This window comes from Equus asinus, chromosome 10 (assembly GCF_041296235.1).
Source record: "Equus asinus isolate D_3611 breed Donkey chromosome 10, EquAss-T2T_v2, whole genome shotgun sequence".
Lineage (NCBI taxonomy): Eukaryota > Metazoa > Chordata > Mammalia > Perissodactyla > Equidae > Equus > Equus asinus.
The window spans coordinates 82,057,632-82,075,775 of NC_091799.1; the positions used below are offsets into that span (position 1 = coordinate 82,057,632).

The following is an 18,144-nucleotide window of genomic DNA, read 5'->3' on the forward strand; positions in this document are numbered from 1 at the left end:
TCTACTAGGACAGTAGTTTTCTCTCACAAAATCAAGCGTTGGATTGATTATTAGGACGGGATACGTTCTGCTACAGTAACAAAGAAATTGAAATCTTAGAAAGTCAACACAGTGAAGGTTTATTTTTAACCCATTCGAAATCCGGTGCAGCTGGGTGGCCCTGCTTCATCTTGTTGCTAAGACATCTGAAATGCATGGCTTTCAGCTTGCTGCAGAGGGGAAAACAGATATGGAAGAGGCAGACTGACTGTTATGAATGGCCTTGGCCTGGAAGTGACCCAAATGGTTCTGCTCATGTTTCACTGGTTGGCTTTAGTCCTGTGGGCACAATCTAACTGCAAAAAGAGTCTGGGAGCTGTAAAGGAGCCCATGAACATCAGTAGAGACAGACTGTCTTCAGGTCTGGGCTAGATGAACTTTGCCAAGGCCTGTGAGGGCAGGGGTCGGGGCCTGTCAGGTCCATGGGGCTCTTCGTCCATTTGGGGGCTTTGATAGTGCCATATGACAAAGTCTCTGCCTTTCTTCTTCCTTTCAGATCATGTCTAAGTCTGTTCTGGAACTTTCTGCCTCTGGCCTGTAACTGCTACTAGGGCTGCTATAGGGTGAAGCACCAGAATCAGCGATGTAGCAAAGTACATAAAAGTGAAGGAGTGCGTGGCCACAAGGACATGGTCTACCCCTCCACAGCCTTCCCTCTCACGTGCTTTGTCTCTGCACCACCTGTTCACTGGATCCTTCCGACCCCCCGCCCCTCGCCCCGGGAGGCAGTCGTTGGAAAGAGGTCCAGCGACAGACATTGAGTCATACCCCATTGACCTTAGAAACAATTTTTGTATTACCAACTTCTTTCTTTGCCTCCTTCAGCACAGAAAACCAAGGGTTAACATTTAGAAATCACAGGAATCATGTGTTCATTTCAAAATGTGTGATGTTTTGAAAAATCTTAAACCTCTGGAAATCGATCTAGGTCAGAGATACAATCTGTGGCAACAGCCATAAGCGGCATTCGTAAGAGTCGGTCCTGTTGTTCCCACTGCTGCCTCTAGCATTTCCAAGTGTCCTGCCCCTACTGCCCAGGGAGGCTGGGCTCATGGAGAAGCAAAAGCCATTTAAGCAGAAAATAAGTGGTGAAAGTATTTCCCTGAGGAGCAGTTGTGAGGAAAATGAAGTTATCAGTTCTGTGGGTACGAATACTTTTTCCATTTCTCATCCTCTCTGTTCTCTTCTTTCAGTGAAATGTAGGTTTAAGCTTTAGGCTTATATTCTTTGTCCTGGGATACCAAGGAGTGGAATTCAGCCAGTCCTGCCGGGGCAGGGGCTGCTCAAGAAACAGGAGACATCCATCCGCCCTCTTCTATTTCAACATGGGATTAACTCTTTGCATTACACATGCAGTATTTCAGAAATCAAGAGAAGTGGCTGATTTGTGCAGTGATCAAAAGGTACATCGGCAGTTAGCCAGGAAATGACACATCCTTACCAAATGTGAATCAGCCATTTGGTTTTGATGCAGCCTGAGCCTTTAGCAACACCTCTGCCTACCTGGGCTAACGTCATTCTGGTTATTAAACCTTAACTGGAACTATCAGGGAACTGTCACAGTGTCCACGTGCTCACCTGATGTCAGCCACACTGCCTACTGGAGTGACAGTGAGCTCTCTTATTCTGGCAGAGAAGACAGACAGCATATCTACTTCCACACTCTCATAGAGAATGAAATGCTAGTATGCACATAGGACACACGTTGCTAAATATAAAGACGGAAGACTACGTGAAACACTGACTCATTCGGCAATGTATTTTTATTTTAAGTTAAAACTTTCTATATTATAAAAGTAAATTAAATACATTACTGAAAAATTAAAAATAGAGAAAGTCAGCACCCTAACACATCTACTTTACGACTTTGCTTTATTGCCTTTCAATATTCTTTCTTTTAGTCATAGTTGTATATAGTTGTGTGTGTATGGATCTATTTATTTACATTTACACACATACATTTTCACTTAACACTATAACATGGGTACCTTTCCATGTGTTATTCTATCTTCGTAGCCATCGCTTTTATTATGGATGCATTGTGTTTCACTGACAAGACAAAGCAAAATTCTTTTAACCAATTCCTCATTGATCATCATCTTCCTTACTTATTTATTTATTTGCGGAAGATTAGCCCTGAGCTAATATCTGCTGCCAATCCTCCTCTTTTTGTTGAGGAAGACTGGCCCTGAGCTAACATCTGTGCCCATCTTCCTCTACTTTATATGTGGGATGCCTGCCACAGCATGGTTTGACAAGCAGTGCATAGGTCCACTCCCAGGACCCAAACCAGCGAACCCAGGCCACTGAAGCAGACCATGTGAACTTAACTGCTGCACCACTAGGCTGGCCTCGATCATCATCTTCTGATGAGCATCTTTGGGCTCATGTAAAGAAGGATCTTGTTAATGTTAATCTGTAGATGGACTTTTAAGGTTCAAAGAGTATAAATATTATGATACTGTTAAAAACTAATTAACAACTTGATTCCCATAGTAAAAGAGTTGCAAACTGGTAGTAGCCATCATTTTATTTCATTTATTTTGTTTTTACTGTTACTGTAGTATTTTAGTTTTACACTCTTTCACTGGGAAATATTTCAAATGTCCCAGCAAAATGGAGACCATAATAACAATTCCTATATACCAACCACTCAGCTTTATCAGATCTTACCATTATTCATGTTTGTTTCAATCTTCCTTTTTTAAAGAAAAAAAATTTCACAAATACACTTGAAGAGCGCTCCCTAACTCCACTCCCTGTCCTTTATCCCAGAGTTAACTAGGGTCATGAAACCACTGTGTATTATTCTCATGCATTTGAGAGGTTAAATGCTTTTATTATACATGTGTATAGCCATATACTTTATATAATATTGTTTCTCAGGCATTTAAGCTTTCTATAAATAGTATCGTACTGCATGTATCATTCCTCATCTTGCTGTTTTTACTCAGCGTTATGCTTTGAGATAAATCCACGCTGATGAAAGCAGCTCTAGTCCATTCACTTGAAGGGCTGCGTACGATTCCATTGTATGACTATACAGCAATTTATTTATACGTTTCACTATTTTGCAATTATAAACATTTCTGCAATGTTGTAATCAACACCTTATAATTATTGCCTTATTCCTTCAGTGTCTGAGCTTCTGTAATTTATGTACTTAGAAGTAGAATTCCTGGGTCATACAGTCTGTGCTTATCGTATGAGTCAATCAGTGAACTTAAAGGGCTGCCATGAAGTATTTTAAATTTTCTAGGGAAACGGAGAGAAATTTTAAAGGAAAACACAGCAGTATTTAACATCTCTTGGACATCAGGTGAACTGCTAGCTTAAGGTAGTTCAAAGTTTCAAGACTCGACCACCCTACATTTCTTTCGATGACATCCTGTCTTTGTGCAGTACCTCGTGATAAAAATCAAGTACTCCGTGAAAATCAGTGCAGAACAGGAAATATGGTGTCTACTCTCATTCCAAGACTTTAAAAGTTATGCAGTGTCCAATGGATGGCACATCTCATTAGTAAGTTAATTTTTAAGTGAAACAAGAATATTATTATTTTTTTCAATTTGCTTGTTTTTTTTTTTTTTTTCAGATGGCTACTAAGTGGTTAGGCCATCAATACTTATTAAGTTGGGACCTAACTCTTGACTGAATGGAACTATTAGGTGTTACATTTGGCCTAGAGTCACCAGGAAGAAATTACTAAAACCCTGAGGGTGCTGTGAACAGAGAAAGCAGAAGCCTTTGTTGTAGTCTTTGCTCGTCCTTTAAACTTGGTTTATGTTGTCTTACTTACATTAAGCAGAACTCATGTTAATCAGAAGTGTTATAATTTTAGTATAATCAATTTCATCAATTTTCCCTTCATAGTCTGCTTTTGGTGTCTTAACTACAATACTCTCCTATCCCAAAGTCATGATGACACTGTATTTTCTTCTAAAAGTTTTAATATTTTTAATTTTACATAAGGAGTTTAAACCACCTAAATTTACTTTTGTGTGTAGTATAAAGTAGGGACCTAATTTCTTGATGAATAATTAGCTATTCCAACCAAATTTGCTGACTAGAACAGCCCCTCCTCCTTGGCGTCTGTCAAGTTTGCTTAGAGATGTGAGTCTGTTTCCCAGCTCCTATCCTGTTCCATGGATTTAGTTCTCTGATTTCTACAGCTTTATAAGAAGTGCTCTTAAAATTCCCCAAGTTCTTTCTCTTCAGCATCTGCTTACCTATTCTTGGCCTTTGCTTATTCATTAGATTTTAGGGTCAATTTGTTGAATTCCAAGAAAATCCCAATTGGGATATTGGTTGGAATTGCATTTCATGTATAGGTTATTTATGTGAAGATTGATACCTTTTAAACAGTGAGTTTATCTGTGTATGAACACAGTATCTCTCTACTCAGGTTCTTTAAGAATTATTTGTTATTTTCTCCTTGGATAAGTATAAGAATGGTGTTGATTTTTGCACTTTAATTTTGTATCCAGCAACCATGCCAAACTCTACTATTAGTTCTCGATTTGTCAGTAGAGTTTCTCAAATTTTTGTATTGTTTAATAATAAGGAAAGTTTTATCTCCTTTCCAATCATTTTGCCTCGTTTTTGTTTTTCTGGATTCATTGCACTGACTTGGGTTTCTAATACGATGCTGAATGGAATAGATGACAATAGATGATAAAGGGCATCCATCCCTTTCTCCTTAGTTTAACAGAAATGCTTCAGATGATCTTTATTAGGGAAAATAAGTTCCCTTCTATTCCTAGTTTATAATATGTTTCATTATAATTGAGTAGTGAATCTGGCCAATATTTTTCTGCATCTACTGAGATGGTCGTTTAGTTTTTCTCCATTAATCTACTAATTTGATTATTCCATGAATATATTTTCCACTACTGAACTGTACTGGCATTCCTTAGATAAAGTCTACTTAATATGATATAAATTTGTATGTATATTACATACACTATTGATTGCTCATATTTTATTTAGGACCTTTGTATCTACATTCATGAATGTGATCTGTCTTTAATATTCTCTTCTGGTACTCTCCTTGCCCAGTTTGGATGTCAAAGTTATACTAGCCTCATGAATGAGTTGAGTTACTTTCCCTTTTTTTTTTCTCTGCAACTTTGCATAAAATAAAAATAACAGTAGTTTGTGTACATTGCTGTCCTTGCTTCCCAAGATATTTTCCCACTGCTTCTACCTTGGTTAGCTGAGGGAAATTCTTCCCTTCGTGCTCCTGTCCTCACGTAGGACCCTCACATGAATTAAAAGGCAGGTTGCCCACAGGTCAAGTAGTTAGAGTGGGCATGGTGTGGTCTATGCATGAAGGCAGCTCATCCTCAGTCTTTCTCCACATTTCTCCCTGGCCGTATGGGTCAAAAGGTACTCCTTCTCCTTCCCACTTTGAGTTTTTCTCATTCGTTCACATTATTTTTTCTTCTGTTATTTCTTCTATTGAGGGATCACCACCTTCCCTTAAAAATGCGGTCAGCTTTTTCCTGCAATTGTATAAAATTTTGACCAGCCCCATGACTTCCTTCTTCACTCTTAAGTAATAGATAATCCTATTGGTATGCCCTCATGGGTTAAGATCATGGACTCTGGAACCAGACTGTTCAGATTCAAATCCCAGCTTAGCCAGATTTTAACTTTGTAATTTGTGCAGCTTTTCTGTGCTGCAGGTTCTTCATCTATCAGGGCATTAATTCCATCGTGAGGGCCCTACCCTCATGACCTAATCCAACTTTAATTACCTCCCAAAGTCCCCACCTCCAATGCCATCACCCTGGTATTAGGGTTCAACCTCTGAATTTTGAGGGGACATCCAGTCCTTAGCACTGCCCTATCAAATTTATTTCATCCAGAGTGGATTCCTACTGTAATGATTTTGTTGCCTTTCTTAGCGTAAGAATTTTTATGTATTTTGGAATTATAATTTACAGGCTTGATTTGAATGTGATTTCCTTTTAGTTTCTCTTTTTTCTCTTTCATGCCCTTTTCCTCCCTTCTTTCTCTGTGCACCCCACTCTTTCTAGTGTTTTTGCAGTTTTTCCCTGACCACGCTGTGAAACTTCATTTCAGGACAGGACTTGTTCAGGTTGTTCAGAATTGCTGGCTCATAGTGACATTGAAGATATTTCAGAAATTGTCCTGGAGCCCGCAGGCAGCTTGGCGGAGTTCCTGGGTGAGAAGCTGAGTCCTTGTTTTGCCACCTTCCCGGGCCTGAAACTCATCAAGAGTTGGGGCTCTAAGAAGTTGGTGATGAGGGTGGTGTCATTCCCATTTCACGTGGAGCACTTGAAGTCCTCCAGCTTTGCTGGAGCTGAGCACGTGAGCACCACTGTCTGCCTCTGGCCAAGGTCTGCTCACCCTTTTGCAGGGATGTTTACCTACATTTTAGCGTTGTGTCATTTTGGTTTCCTCTCTTTTTTTTTTTTTGAAGATTTTATTTTTTCCTTTTTCTCCCCCAAGCCCCCCGGTACACAGTTGTATGTTCTTAGTTGTGGGTCCCTCTAACTGTGGCATGCCGGATGCCGCCTCAGCGTGGCTAGACGAGCAGTGCCATGTCCGCGCCCAGGACCCGAACCAACGAAACACTGGGCCGCCCGCAGTGGAGTGCGCGAACTTAACCACTCGGCCACGGGGCCGACCCCTAATTTTCTCTTTTTATATCTTTATATTTTATAATTGAATATTTTTTCTATATTTATATTTTACGTATTACTCTTGTGCGTTTGGAGCAAAGGCTATTTAAGGATAAATTCACTAAGATGTTATTTTTTTAAGTTCGATTATTTAAAAATTTTTGTTATCTTTGTTCTAGATCAGAAATCCATAGGAAACATTGGCAAGACAATATTGTAAATTTAGCTAATTGTCATCAAAGCCAGCTTATTTTCCACAGCCCACTTTTCAGAGGTAAAGAGGACTCTCAGAATATACCAGCCATGGTCCTCTCTCTGTGCCAGTCTCCATTCTTTTGTCTTCTCAGTCACGTTTGCTTTCACTCCTGCCTCGTCCATGGGGAGTGACTTTGGGGTGACTCTGGGGGAATTTAGGACTAGCTATCCCTGAGGAAAGGTGGAAAGGAATGGAATAACAAGTGCTACCATCCATTGCAGAAGGCTTTTTGGAAAATATTTACCTGAGTCACTCATCAAAAGATCAACCATGAAAGTTCAACCAATGGATTACCTGTAAAGAAACAGCTGCAGAAATGGCTTGACACAGATGCTGGTCTCAATAGCAAGCTTCAGGACTCCTTATTAAATAAAAAATATTTTGGGAAAACTCAAGATCACTATCATAATAATGTAAAAGCCACATTTTCGCCCCTTTGCACCCCAGGTCCTACAGAACTCTGTCAGTTGTAATACATTCTAAACAAAATTTCCCTGTGTCCTATTAAAAACTCACAGTAATGGCACTATTGTTAGACAATGGGTCATCACTTCTGAATGTGGCCTTTGCCGATTGTGTGCTCTGTGGTCTCCTTTATTCTGTATTTTTAGGTCTATAAATATAATAGTGGCCTGCACAAAAGGGAGAACACTTTCTCCTGTCTTCTCTGGACTTCAAGTTTCCCTCCACCCCACTTGGCTGAATTCTCTCTGGGATTTAGTCATTGTCCCTTTGTTTAGGAACATTATGTTCTAGTAGGAAAAGGCAGATACTGAAAACTCCAGAGACCATGCAAAGCTCCTGGAGATTGCTCCATCTGTTCCAAGCTGCCTTAGAAACTAGATTGTGTTCGTTGGAAATAAATATGTAGAGAACAGATATTTGTGTTTACTGAAACTAATTCTTCTAGGGTTTATCTGACTGTATTCCCACTAAAAGTTCAAAGTGACCATATAGTTTGAGATACATCCACATAACCTTGAAAAAGCATGAGAATCATAAATAGGGGCACATATGCCACTCCGATCCTGATGTGTGACCATAGACTGATGTTTAGAAGGCAAAATTCACTTCTTTGGAAAATCAGAGTCAGATACTTTGACTTTTTAAAATTGCACTCATCTTGGTGCTAATCCATCTGGCTTTGTCCACTGTAATTGTCAGGTAGGATCGATCAAGTCCAGATATTGATCTCTAACAATATCTGAAAGGTTTTTTTTTAAGTGTGGGACTTCATAAAGATAATAGGAGGATTTGTTGAGATGGTTTTAAGCATATGCTATGGAATGAGGATTGTATAGTACTATATGAATAAGTATATAAAATAATCTACAAGTAATATACAGTGGAAACCTGATAACCTTCCAGTTGTTCTTCACTAATGAACTAATGAGAACCCTTAGCCAGAGTAGCTAACCTACTATTTTTTAGTGATTGCCCTAGAGTTTGCAATATACATTTATAGCTAATCCAGAACCACTTTCAAATAACACCATACCAATTCACGGATATATGAGTATCTTGTAACAAGAAAATAATTCTAGTTCTTTCCTCCCATCCCTTGTATTGTTGCTGTCATTCATTTCACTTTTATATAAGCATACATAAGTGTATATATATATATGTATGATATATACATAAGCATGCATGATCAAATATATTCTTGGCATTATTATTTTGTACAAACTATTATCTGTTTGATCAATTCAGAGTAAGAAAAATGAAGTTTTTATTTAAACTTCACTTATTGCTTCTTCGATGCTTTTCATTTCTCTACATAGATCCAAGGTTCTGACCTATATTATTTTCCTTCTCTCTAAAGAACTTCTTTCAAGATTTCTTGCACAGCAGGTCGACTGGCAACAAATTCTTTCAATTTTTGTTTGTCTGAGAAAGTTTTTCTTTCTCCTTCACTTTTGAAAGATAATTTCACAGGGTGCAGGATTCTAAGTTGGTGGATTTTTTTCCTCAACGCTTTAAATATTTCACTCCACTGTCTTCTTGCTCGCACCATTTTTGAGAAGTCAGATGTAATTCTTTGCCTTTTCCTCTGTAGGTAAGGGGTTTTTTTTTCTTCTGGCTTCTTTTAGGATTTTTTTCTTTATCTTTGATAGTCTATAATTTGAAAATGATATGCCTAGGTGTAGGTTTTTTGACATTTATCCTGCTTGGTGTTTTCTAGGGTTCATGGATCTGTGGTTTGGTATCTGACATTAATTTGGTGAAATTCTGGTTCCCGTGGTGGTCCACTCATGAGTCTCTGCTCTGGGAAATTGTCTTCACCTCTCTGTCTCTCCAGTCTTGGGGACAACAGTTGGCCCTGTGCCCTCTCCTCTCTTGTATCCAAGAAGAACTGTTGATATTTCAGTCTGTGCAGCTTTTGACTTGTTGTAAGGATGGAGTGGCTACTTCCAAGTTCCTTACATGTGGAATCATTAATGGAATTCTTTCTAAGGTGCCTAATTTAATGGTCTCTTATTCCACTGGTCTTCTCAGTCCTATCCCATTTGTACCACATGCAGCCAGCAGAGATTAGTTTCTCCCTTATTTCCAGGCTCTTGGTTTTGTTCTCTAGTAAAGTACTTTCTCAGGATTTCTCAGTTTGTTTCTACAAAGGCTTATTTTGGTCAGTGTGCCCTGTTCAGTGCTGACTGCCCACTTTTCTTGTTAACCCGTGAGTTTCATGAGATTTTGCAGGCCTCGGATTTTCTTTAAGTGTGTGCTTTGCCTGATTTGTACCCAGTAGCTGCAGAGGAGGAGTTATAAGCAGGAAGGGATACTTCTTGATTGTGCTAAATTTTGAAAATGGATCCTTCGTAGAACAGAACCTTGTCCTACCTAATTCCATTGGACGTTCTTAAACCACCAGCAGTGCTCCTATTTGAGCATTTCTTATGTTACACCTGACCATGACAGCCCATTTATGCAGTTAGTTCATTAGGAAAACTATTGGCTTTGAGTCTTACCAGTGTTCTAAGATGTGTGGGTTGCAGCAATGGATAATAACAAAATCAAACCTCATTAATTGATACCCAACTAATATTTGTAGTTGTTGAAATCAGTGTCAGTGTCCTTTCGAGCTAGGAAAAAAGTGAATTGTAAAAGTGAGGGCTCAGTTGTGTGCAATAAGGATGTTGCATCATAGGAGTGTGAGGACTGGACGAGTTGGATTTGCTCTATTCCCTGGTCTCAGAGTGTGAAGCCAATCTTAATGTCACAACATTCAGTAAGCAGAGTTGTGGAAGGAGTTAATGCCCCATGATTGAGTAAGTGAGTTACAAAAATATTCTCAAGGACCTGATATGCATTAAGCACTGTGCCAGGACTCAGGGTACATCATCTCAGGACACATCACATACATGTCAAGGTACATACATCATTTTTATCCTCACAACAAGCTGATAGTATAGTCTCATGAGGTTGAAGACAAGGAAAACGAAGCTGAGGAAGGGTGGGAAGATTGCCCAAGGCTACTCAGCAACTAAGTGTTGAAAGTAAGAATCAAAATCTTTTCTGATTCCGATGGTGTCGTTGTTAGTGTTGATGTTGTGGTTGTTGTTGAACACACACACACACTTCAGTGTGTTTGAGCTCTTGTAGTGGTGAGACTTAAGTTCTTCTTGACTGAGCCCTCATTATGAAGCATAGATCTGAACTCATTGACCAAGGAAATCAAAGATGAAGGGGCCAAGGAGCAAGAAAAAAACGAGGTAAATATTTAGTGGGAACTGAAATTGAAAGTCAGTAGAGTGAGGGTAGACTTGTAAACAGGACAGATGGTTATACAACCCCTGCTCGTCCCTTCTTCTTGTGAAGTTAATGTAATTTCTGTCTATTTAGAGGGATTTTAGTGACAGTGCCCAAAACTGATTCACAGAATTGTTATCTTACATTATAAAAATCAATGTTATATCCAATTTTAGGAAAAGTATAATTTATGTGCTAATGTAAAGTTTAACTTGTATTGCCTAACTTGTACTTACTTAAATGGTTATAAAGAAAAAACCTTGTTCTTTGTCAGTATTTTAAAGACTGGGTATTCAGTACTCTGAATCTCTTTCAGATGATGTGGTTAAATATTCAGTGCCTTAAGTATCTTTGATCTTAAGTTTAACAATAATAGAAAATGTATTTTTTTGCCATAGGTCATTACAATAAGCTAAGTTTTCAGTTGTTTTCTATATATCCTTCCTATATTGAATTTTTGAGTCAGGAAAATCTTTTTTTTTTTTAATTTTTTTCCCCAAATCCCCCCAGAATATAGTTGTATATTTTAGTTGTGGTTCCTTCTAGTTGTGGCGGAGTCAGGAAAATCTTATATGAACTAAATTAACCATATAACACTCCCTCTATTTTATGGTCTCAATATTATATTGAGAATATGAAGAGCTATGTCATTGTTTTGTTTTCTTTTTGGACATAAGGAACTTTACTTGTTCTTTATCTCAAAGCATAATTTCCACTTAAGATAATCAGATTTAAAGATGTATGAAGATAGCTGTTAAAAGTAAAGGCTCTTAATTGATCTTTCACTCCCAGTATCCAATAAGATTTACCAAGTATTTACAGCTGCATGGTGACATTTTCATTGCTACACAGAAAAAAGGAGTGAGAATCTCTCGAGGGGCTGGCCCAGCGGCGTAGTGGTTAAGTTTGCATGCTCCACTTTGGCAGCCCGAGGTTCGCAGGTTCAAATCCCAGGGTACAGACCTGCATACACACTGCTCATCAAGCCATGCTGTGGTGGCATCCTGCGTACAAAATAGAGGAAGATTGGCAACATATGTTAGCTCAGGGCCAATATTCCTCACACACACACACACACAAATCCCCTGAAAATAACATTTTTAATTTGATTCTCATATGTTTTGGAGTGTGATTGATTTCTACTTAATGTCCTTTTCAAGTACATACTTCCAGATAAGCAGCTAACTTAGTGCTGTGATAAAATATTGATTAACTGGCCTGTTTAATTAATTAAAATTTCTTTTGGGGGTGTGTTCAATGTGTAGGAGAAAGATACAAAAGGCAAACCAAATTAAAAACCAATATCATTTTTTTTCCTTTAATTTCCAGGAAAAGGTCTAGGTCATATAGATTGAGCTTAATCTCTTACACTTTCTGCGTTTGCATTGTTACATCATGATCCCTGCCCTTAAAAGGATGACCTGATTCTAACCCCCTCCGTAGAGGTATTACAATAGCCTATGTCAAAGAAAGATTCTGTTATTCCAGCAATTGGTTTACAGAGTTAATTAATGAGTATGTCGCTCAAGATTAATAGTTGAGTTTTTACTACAAAGGAGCCGTTATCAATCAGAGTCCCCTACGGAAACATATGGCACACCCAAATTGAACTTGGCTACTTTGAAAGGTGTAGGTAGGGTTTAGGGAAACTAAGAAAGGTAATCCATTACCCCTGCCCATTTACAGTGAGGGTGGGGCGAACTGAGGCTAATGTGGCTGGGACTGAAGAAGTGAGGGGAGGGAGCAGTTATCCAAAGAAACAGTGTCTCCATTTCGCAAACCCAACTGGAAGCCACAGCAGTCCATAGGATCCACTTCCCAGGGTTCAGAGCAGGTGCAGAGTGGATCTGGAGTGACAAACAGAAGAAGTGTAGCACAGGAGAGGAGAAGATGAAAAATCAATATCAATAGTGTTTAGACTACTAGCAAACCAAGCTGGATTGCAGATCTGGGTCTTGACTCGAGAAAGGAAGAAAGCTAGCATTTATTGAGTGCTGTTCCAGTTACTAATGCTATCTAACAAGCCAAGCTAAATTTAATATGGTAAACCAAGCCTCATTTTATTATGTTCATGGATTCTGTAGGTCAGAAATTTAGACAACGCACAGTAGGGATGGCGTGTCTCTGCTCCATGATGTTTGGCACCTGGCCTAGGAAGACTAGGATAGCTGGGGGTAACTCAAAGGCCTGAGGGCTGGAATCATCTGGAGGCTCCTTTACTCACATGACTGGCACCTGGGCTGGATGACTAAAGGCTGGGATCCTGTCAACTGGAGCGCCTGTACCTAGCCCCTCCAAGGGCATGGGCTTCTTACGCCTTAGCAGCTGGAGAGTGCCGAGAGTGAGAGATCCGAAAGAATCAGATGGACATTGCATGACCCTTTATGACCTAGTCTCTGAACTCAAGCAACATCACTCCTGCATTTGGTCCAAGGCCAGAGTAACGAGACACCATGTCTTGATGGAGGGATGGCATGGTCGCATTGCAGAAGAGCATGCTGGGTGAGAGGTTATTGTTGCAGCCATCTTTGGAAAATACAACTTACCATGTACATATACCATATGCGTGCCATAGAGATATGGCAATATGAACTAATATAATATTGCATAATATAAGTCCAAATAATTTCCTAATTGTAAATTATATTAACCAGAATCCTCTCATTACCCAAGGTTTCCAGTGACCAAACTTTAGCTTTGTCTCCCCTTCGTGGATTACAAATTTTAAAATGTAGAAGACACTTCCAGAGATCAACTAGCTCAGCTTCCTGCCCTCAAACAGTCGGAATGTCATTGCTCTCATTTCTCTGCAGTTAGCCAAGAAACGGGTGGAAGGAAAAGTAGAGACCAGAACCCAGGACTCTTGGCTTTTCTTTGTTTTATTTATTTAACCAGAAATTGGTAAAGGATGAAATTATTAATTAAATTTTTCCCAGTGAACACACAGCACCAGAACTGAGGAGGAAGCTCCTGGTCGGGTGTGGCATTCCTATAACATGGGGAAAGTCCACCTGCTGGGTTGGGGCTCCTTGTCAGAATATTTGGACTTAGCTGTGTATCTGTCGTGTGAGAACTCAAGGTCCAGGAGAATGGAAGATTAGTGTTCACCATGACCGTTAATTCAACAGGGAAACTCTGACACGTTGTTAATTTTCCTTTGCGCACTCAACTGTTAAGTGGTTGAAATGTTACCTATCTCTTCAAAAAGAATAAAATATTGTTTTATTTAACAGTAAAAATATTGCTGATTCATTGTAAAGGATTCACTTACTGTTTTGCAACTCCCTCTGACATTTTTAAGTGGCAAGATGCCGTCTCTGGCATCTGGGTATGCGAGCCAGCCTGGGCGATTGGCTGGACCAAGTCCTTGGTCCAGCATGAGGTGACGAGTGGTAGGAGAGATGGCCCCATTGTGGGTCCTGCCAGCTCTGATGCTGTGGGGAATCCCCTCGATGTCTTTGATGCTAAACTGGGGAGGTGACCAGCTTTTTGGTGGACTCATGGCTTTTTCGTGGCCTCTTCAATTTTGGAGTTCTGTACACCAAGGAGCTCACTCAAGGCCTGGATGCCTTGAGAGCTCAGGGTGCCAACCTTCGTGCAAGCTGATTGCTCTGTCCCTAGGGGTCTCAGTCTTCAGTCTTCTCACCCAGTGTTTCACATTTAACATTGAAGTGTTAGCTCTCTCAAGAGAGATGGTGACTCTCTTCCTCTCAGTCCCTTCAGCTCTCAATCCATGAGATTCTGGCCACTCCTCTAAGTTCTCTGCTAATGATGTCATAATTCGGGGAGCTGATGTGCATGTCCTAATTAGCAGAGCACAGTGTGACTTCATTGTGCCTCAGTTTCTTCATCTGTCAGATAGCAATAATGATAGTGTTGTCTTCATTAAGTTTTGTGTGGTTTCAGTTATTACATATCATAATAGGTAATAGGTAGTATATTTTATATATATATTTATATACATATGTGTATATACATATTTGTCTGAGATATATATATGTATGTATACACACATGCACGCACAAACACACACAGTTTTGAACAGTGCCTGAGACAAGGTAAGCCCTACGTTAGCTATTCTTTATTCTTTTCTGTTTTTTAGAGATTGGCACCTGAGCTACCAACTCTTACCAATCTTTTTCTTTTCCCTTCTTTTTCTCCCCAAATCCCCCCAGTACATAGTTGTATATTTTAGTTGTGGATCCTTCTAGTTGTGGCATGTGGGATGCCACCTCACTGTGGCCTGATGAGCAGTGCCATGTCCGCACCCAGGATCTGAACCAGTGAAACCTTGGGCTGCCGAAGCTGAGCACGAGAATTTAACCACTCGGCCGTGGGGCTGGCCCCTATGTTAGCTATTCCTATATATCCAAAGTCAAGTCCAGCCTACAGATATGCCTGGTTTGCCTGTAGACCCTCCACTCCCTGCATGCTTCTCTTACTCCCTTTTCCAACCTGGTTTTGGAAGGCAGCAGTATTATCAATGTCTGCCATCAAAACCCTCTGCTTGAAAAAACTTAACCTCTCAAATTTCACAACATTAATTTGAATTTTATTCTGGTCTTTGAGAGTTTACTAACCCCAACTAATATAAAACTCCCTACTGGGCCAGCCCGGTGGGATACTGGTTAGGTTTGTGCACTCTGCTTCAGTGGCCTAGGATTCATGGTTTCACATCCCAGGCACAGACCTACACACTGCTCATCAAGCCATGATGTGGTGGCATCGCACATACAAAAAATAGAGGAAGATTGGCACAGATGTTAGCTCAGCGACAATTTTCCTCAAGCAAAAGGAGGAGGATTGGCAAAAGATTTAGCTCAGGGCCAATCTTCCTCACCCCAAAAAATAAGAGTCACCACCTCCTCCATTCCTTTATTAAACTAACAATGTAGCAATTGTAACACCTGGTGATAATATCTGCTTTCATTATTTAAATCTCACTTTGTTTTTTACCTGGCATATATGAGTTAGTCTTGTGTCTAAAGCTCAATTAATCTATGTATTAGATTATATATTAGTCTACCTATACTGCCTGTATTCCTTCCTAAAAAAGATCTCTTCACCCATTGCCAGCTGCAGCATGGGTGAATGAGATGTCTCCATTCCTCATCCCTACTTTGAAAACCAAGTAACTTATGGACAACTTTCCCATTAGCCATAAGCACTTGACATCACCAGGTGCCTCACCTGACACGGAGCATGTGGGCTCAGGATTCAATATGTGTGACCCTTTCTTCCTGATCCCAGGTATCCGCCGCCAGACGGCCCATTGTGTGAAGCAGGGCCACGGGATGGTGAAGGCTACATTTTGTGACCCAGAAACACAGCCCAACGGGAGACAGAAGAAGTGCTATGAAAAGGATTGTCCACCCAGGTAACCGCTGACAACAGCTGGAGCTCCATGCGTCTGCCTGGAATGACGTCACATTAGCAGTAATCCAGTGTTCAGTGATAAAGGAGAGCTGTGTGCCCTGCTATTAGAATAAATACAGGAAAACTGTTACAGGTTTCTGTGGTTCTGCTCTTGGAGCCTGTGGTATGCAGTGAGAGGACATTTTCTCCCCAGATAGCAGTGTTTCTTACAAAGCTGGTGTGTTCTGTGTTTAATTGTTTGGTAAGACTAAGTCCCAAAGCATTGTTCAAGAGAATGCTATTGTCGATTCAAATAATCCATAATCAGTCTATAAATCAAAATTGGGGCAAGTTTATTTTCAGCCAGATCTGAGGACTAGCCCGGGGACTTCCTTCCCCAAGGAAGGAAGGGCACCAAAGAAGCAGGGTGTACAGAGTGGTTATATACCATCTTGGAACACAAAGCATACATCACATGTGACAGGAATGTCCCCTTTACAATGGTCATGAGATTGCTTTGCTGGCACAACAAATCAGTGGTCACAGGATGAGCACAGCAGGTCAGTAGTTAATCCTTAGTCCCCAGGAAGAGATGCTTATCCTTAAAGAAATGCCTGTATAGGGGGAAGTTACATCCCTATCTTTAATGGCATCATTCCTGCCTTTGGGACATAGTAAATATTTAAAGCAGATATACAGTGCATGCTCAACAGGCCACATCAGGCCCTTTTTGGAAAAACGATGTCCGGCCAAATTAGTTTTAAACCAAATGACTTCCTCATATACTCCAATATATCCTATTGCTTTTCATTTATTTGTTACCAGGTAGGTCACCCAAAAGTTCTTTTGCTAGTGGTGCGGCTTTCCCAAGAGTGCTTCACCAGTACAACAGTAGCCTCCAGACAACACATTGACACCTCAGATCACAGTGTCTGGTTGTATTGAGGCTGCCCGGGAGAATGGACCTATAGAGCGGGCTTTCTCAATCTCAGCACTGTTGACATTAGGGCTGGGTAAGTCTTTGTTGTGGGGGGCTGTCCTGTGTATTGTAGGATGTTTAGCAGTATCCCCGGCCTGTATCCACTTAGATATTAGTAGCACCCTGCCCCCTGTCCCCAGTCCAGGTTGTGACAATCAAAAATGTCTCCAACCATTGCCACATGTTTCCAGAGGGCAAAATGACCCTTGGTTGAGAAGCACTGTTATAGAGGTATTCGTTTGCTGGTAACCATATTGGTTCAAGATACTGGGATCCTAGAAAGTAGCTGGGATGTTATTATGAGGGGCTTATGTTAAAGAGAGAGAAGGGGAGAGAAAGAAGAGGAAGATGGAGGAGGAGGAAGAAGAGAGGGAAAGAGAGGGAGAGAGAGAAGGAAGGGAAGGGAGAGGAAGGAAGGAAAGAATTAATCGTGAGGAGTGTCTTCATTCTCTAGCGACCTTAAACAGAGGTGTGTTTAAGTTGCAGATTCCATCAGGCATTCATTCCAGCCCTAACAAGACACACTAAGAGGAGTTTAGATAAACAGGAGGGGACTAGTTGGTATCACAAATCAAGCAAGTGACAAGCTGATTTCTAAAGAAGAGCTAGAAGAATGTGATAAATGCCACAGAACCAGGTCAAAAAGGAGAGTGTAGACAAGTTCATTAAGTCAAGCAATGTCAGTCTCTTCTAGGCTCCAACAGGCAGGACCAGAGGCCAGGGTGTTCTCATCTCAGAGGGAGAAGGTTTATTCTCTGTGCAGCTGTGAGGTCCAGAGCCAGACGCCACCTCTCTCGAGGCAGCACCGAGGTGCTGTGATCACCTCACCTTGCTGTGGCTCTTTCCTGTAACTCTTTTGCTGGGAAGAACTGGGAACTGGAGGAGCAGATGAGGCCAGCACTAGGCTTTATATGTAATTGCAGTTTCTGTGATACCATTTCAGGGAAGAATGAGCCAAGAAAGAGAAGCCTTTTTTAGAGCTAATCGATAGCCTGCTCTCTACAGAGTTCAGGTGCTTCCATCATACTCATTCTCTCTCAGAGTTGATGACCCTCTACCAATAAATTCCTTTTGTACTTATTAGATGGCAACCACTCCACACATGCCTGGGATTCTTG

The 18,144-nt window shown here is 40.5% G+C and overlaps 1 protein-coding gene across 2 annotated transcripts in view; it reads left to right on the forward strand.

Moving 5' to 3' along the window:
* Positions 1-18,144, forward strand: part of ADAMTS12 (ADAM metallopeptidase with thrombospondin type 1 motif 12) — a 314,281-nt gene that overhangs the window by 235,254 nt on the left and 60,883 nt on the right. For both annotated transcript variants that reach the window (XM_014831237.3, XM_044779442.2), the window contains exon 17: positions 15,943-16,069. In XM_014831237.3, the coding sequence (XP_014686723.3) occupies positions 15,943-16,069 (127 nt within the window). The remainder of the gene's footprint in view (positions 1-15,942; positions 16,070-18,144) is intronic.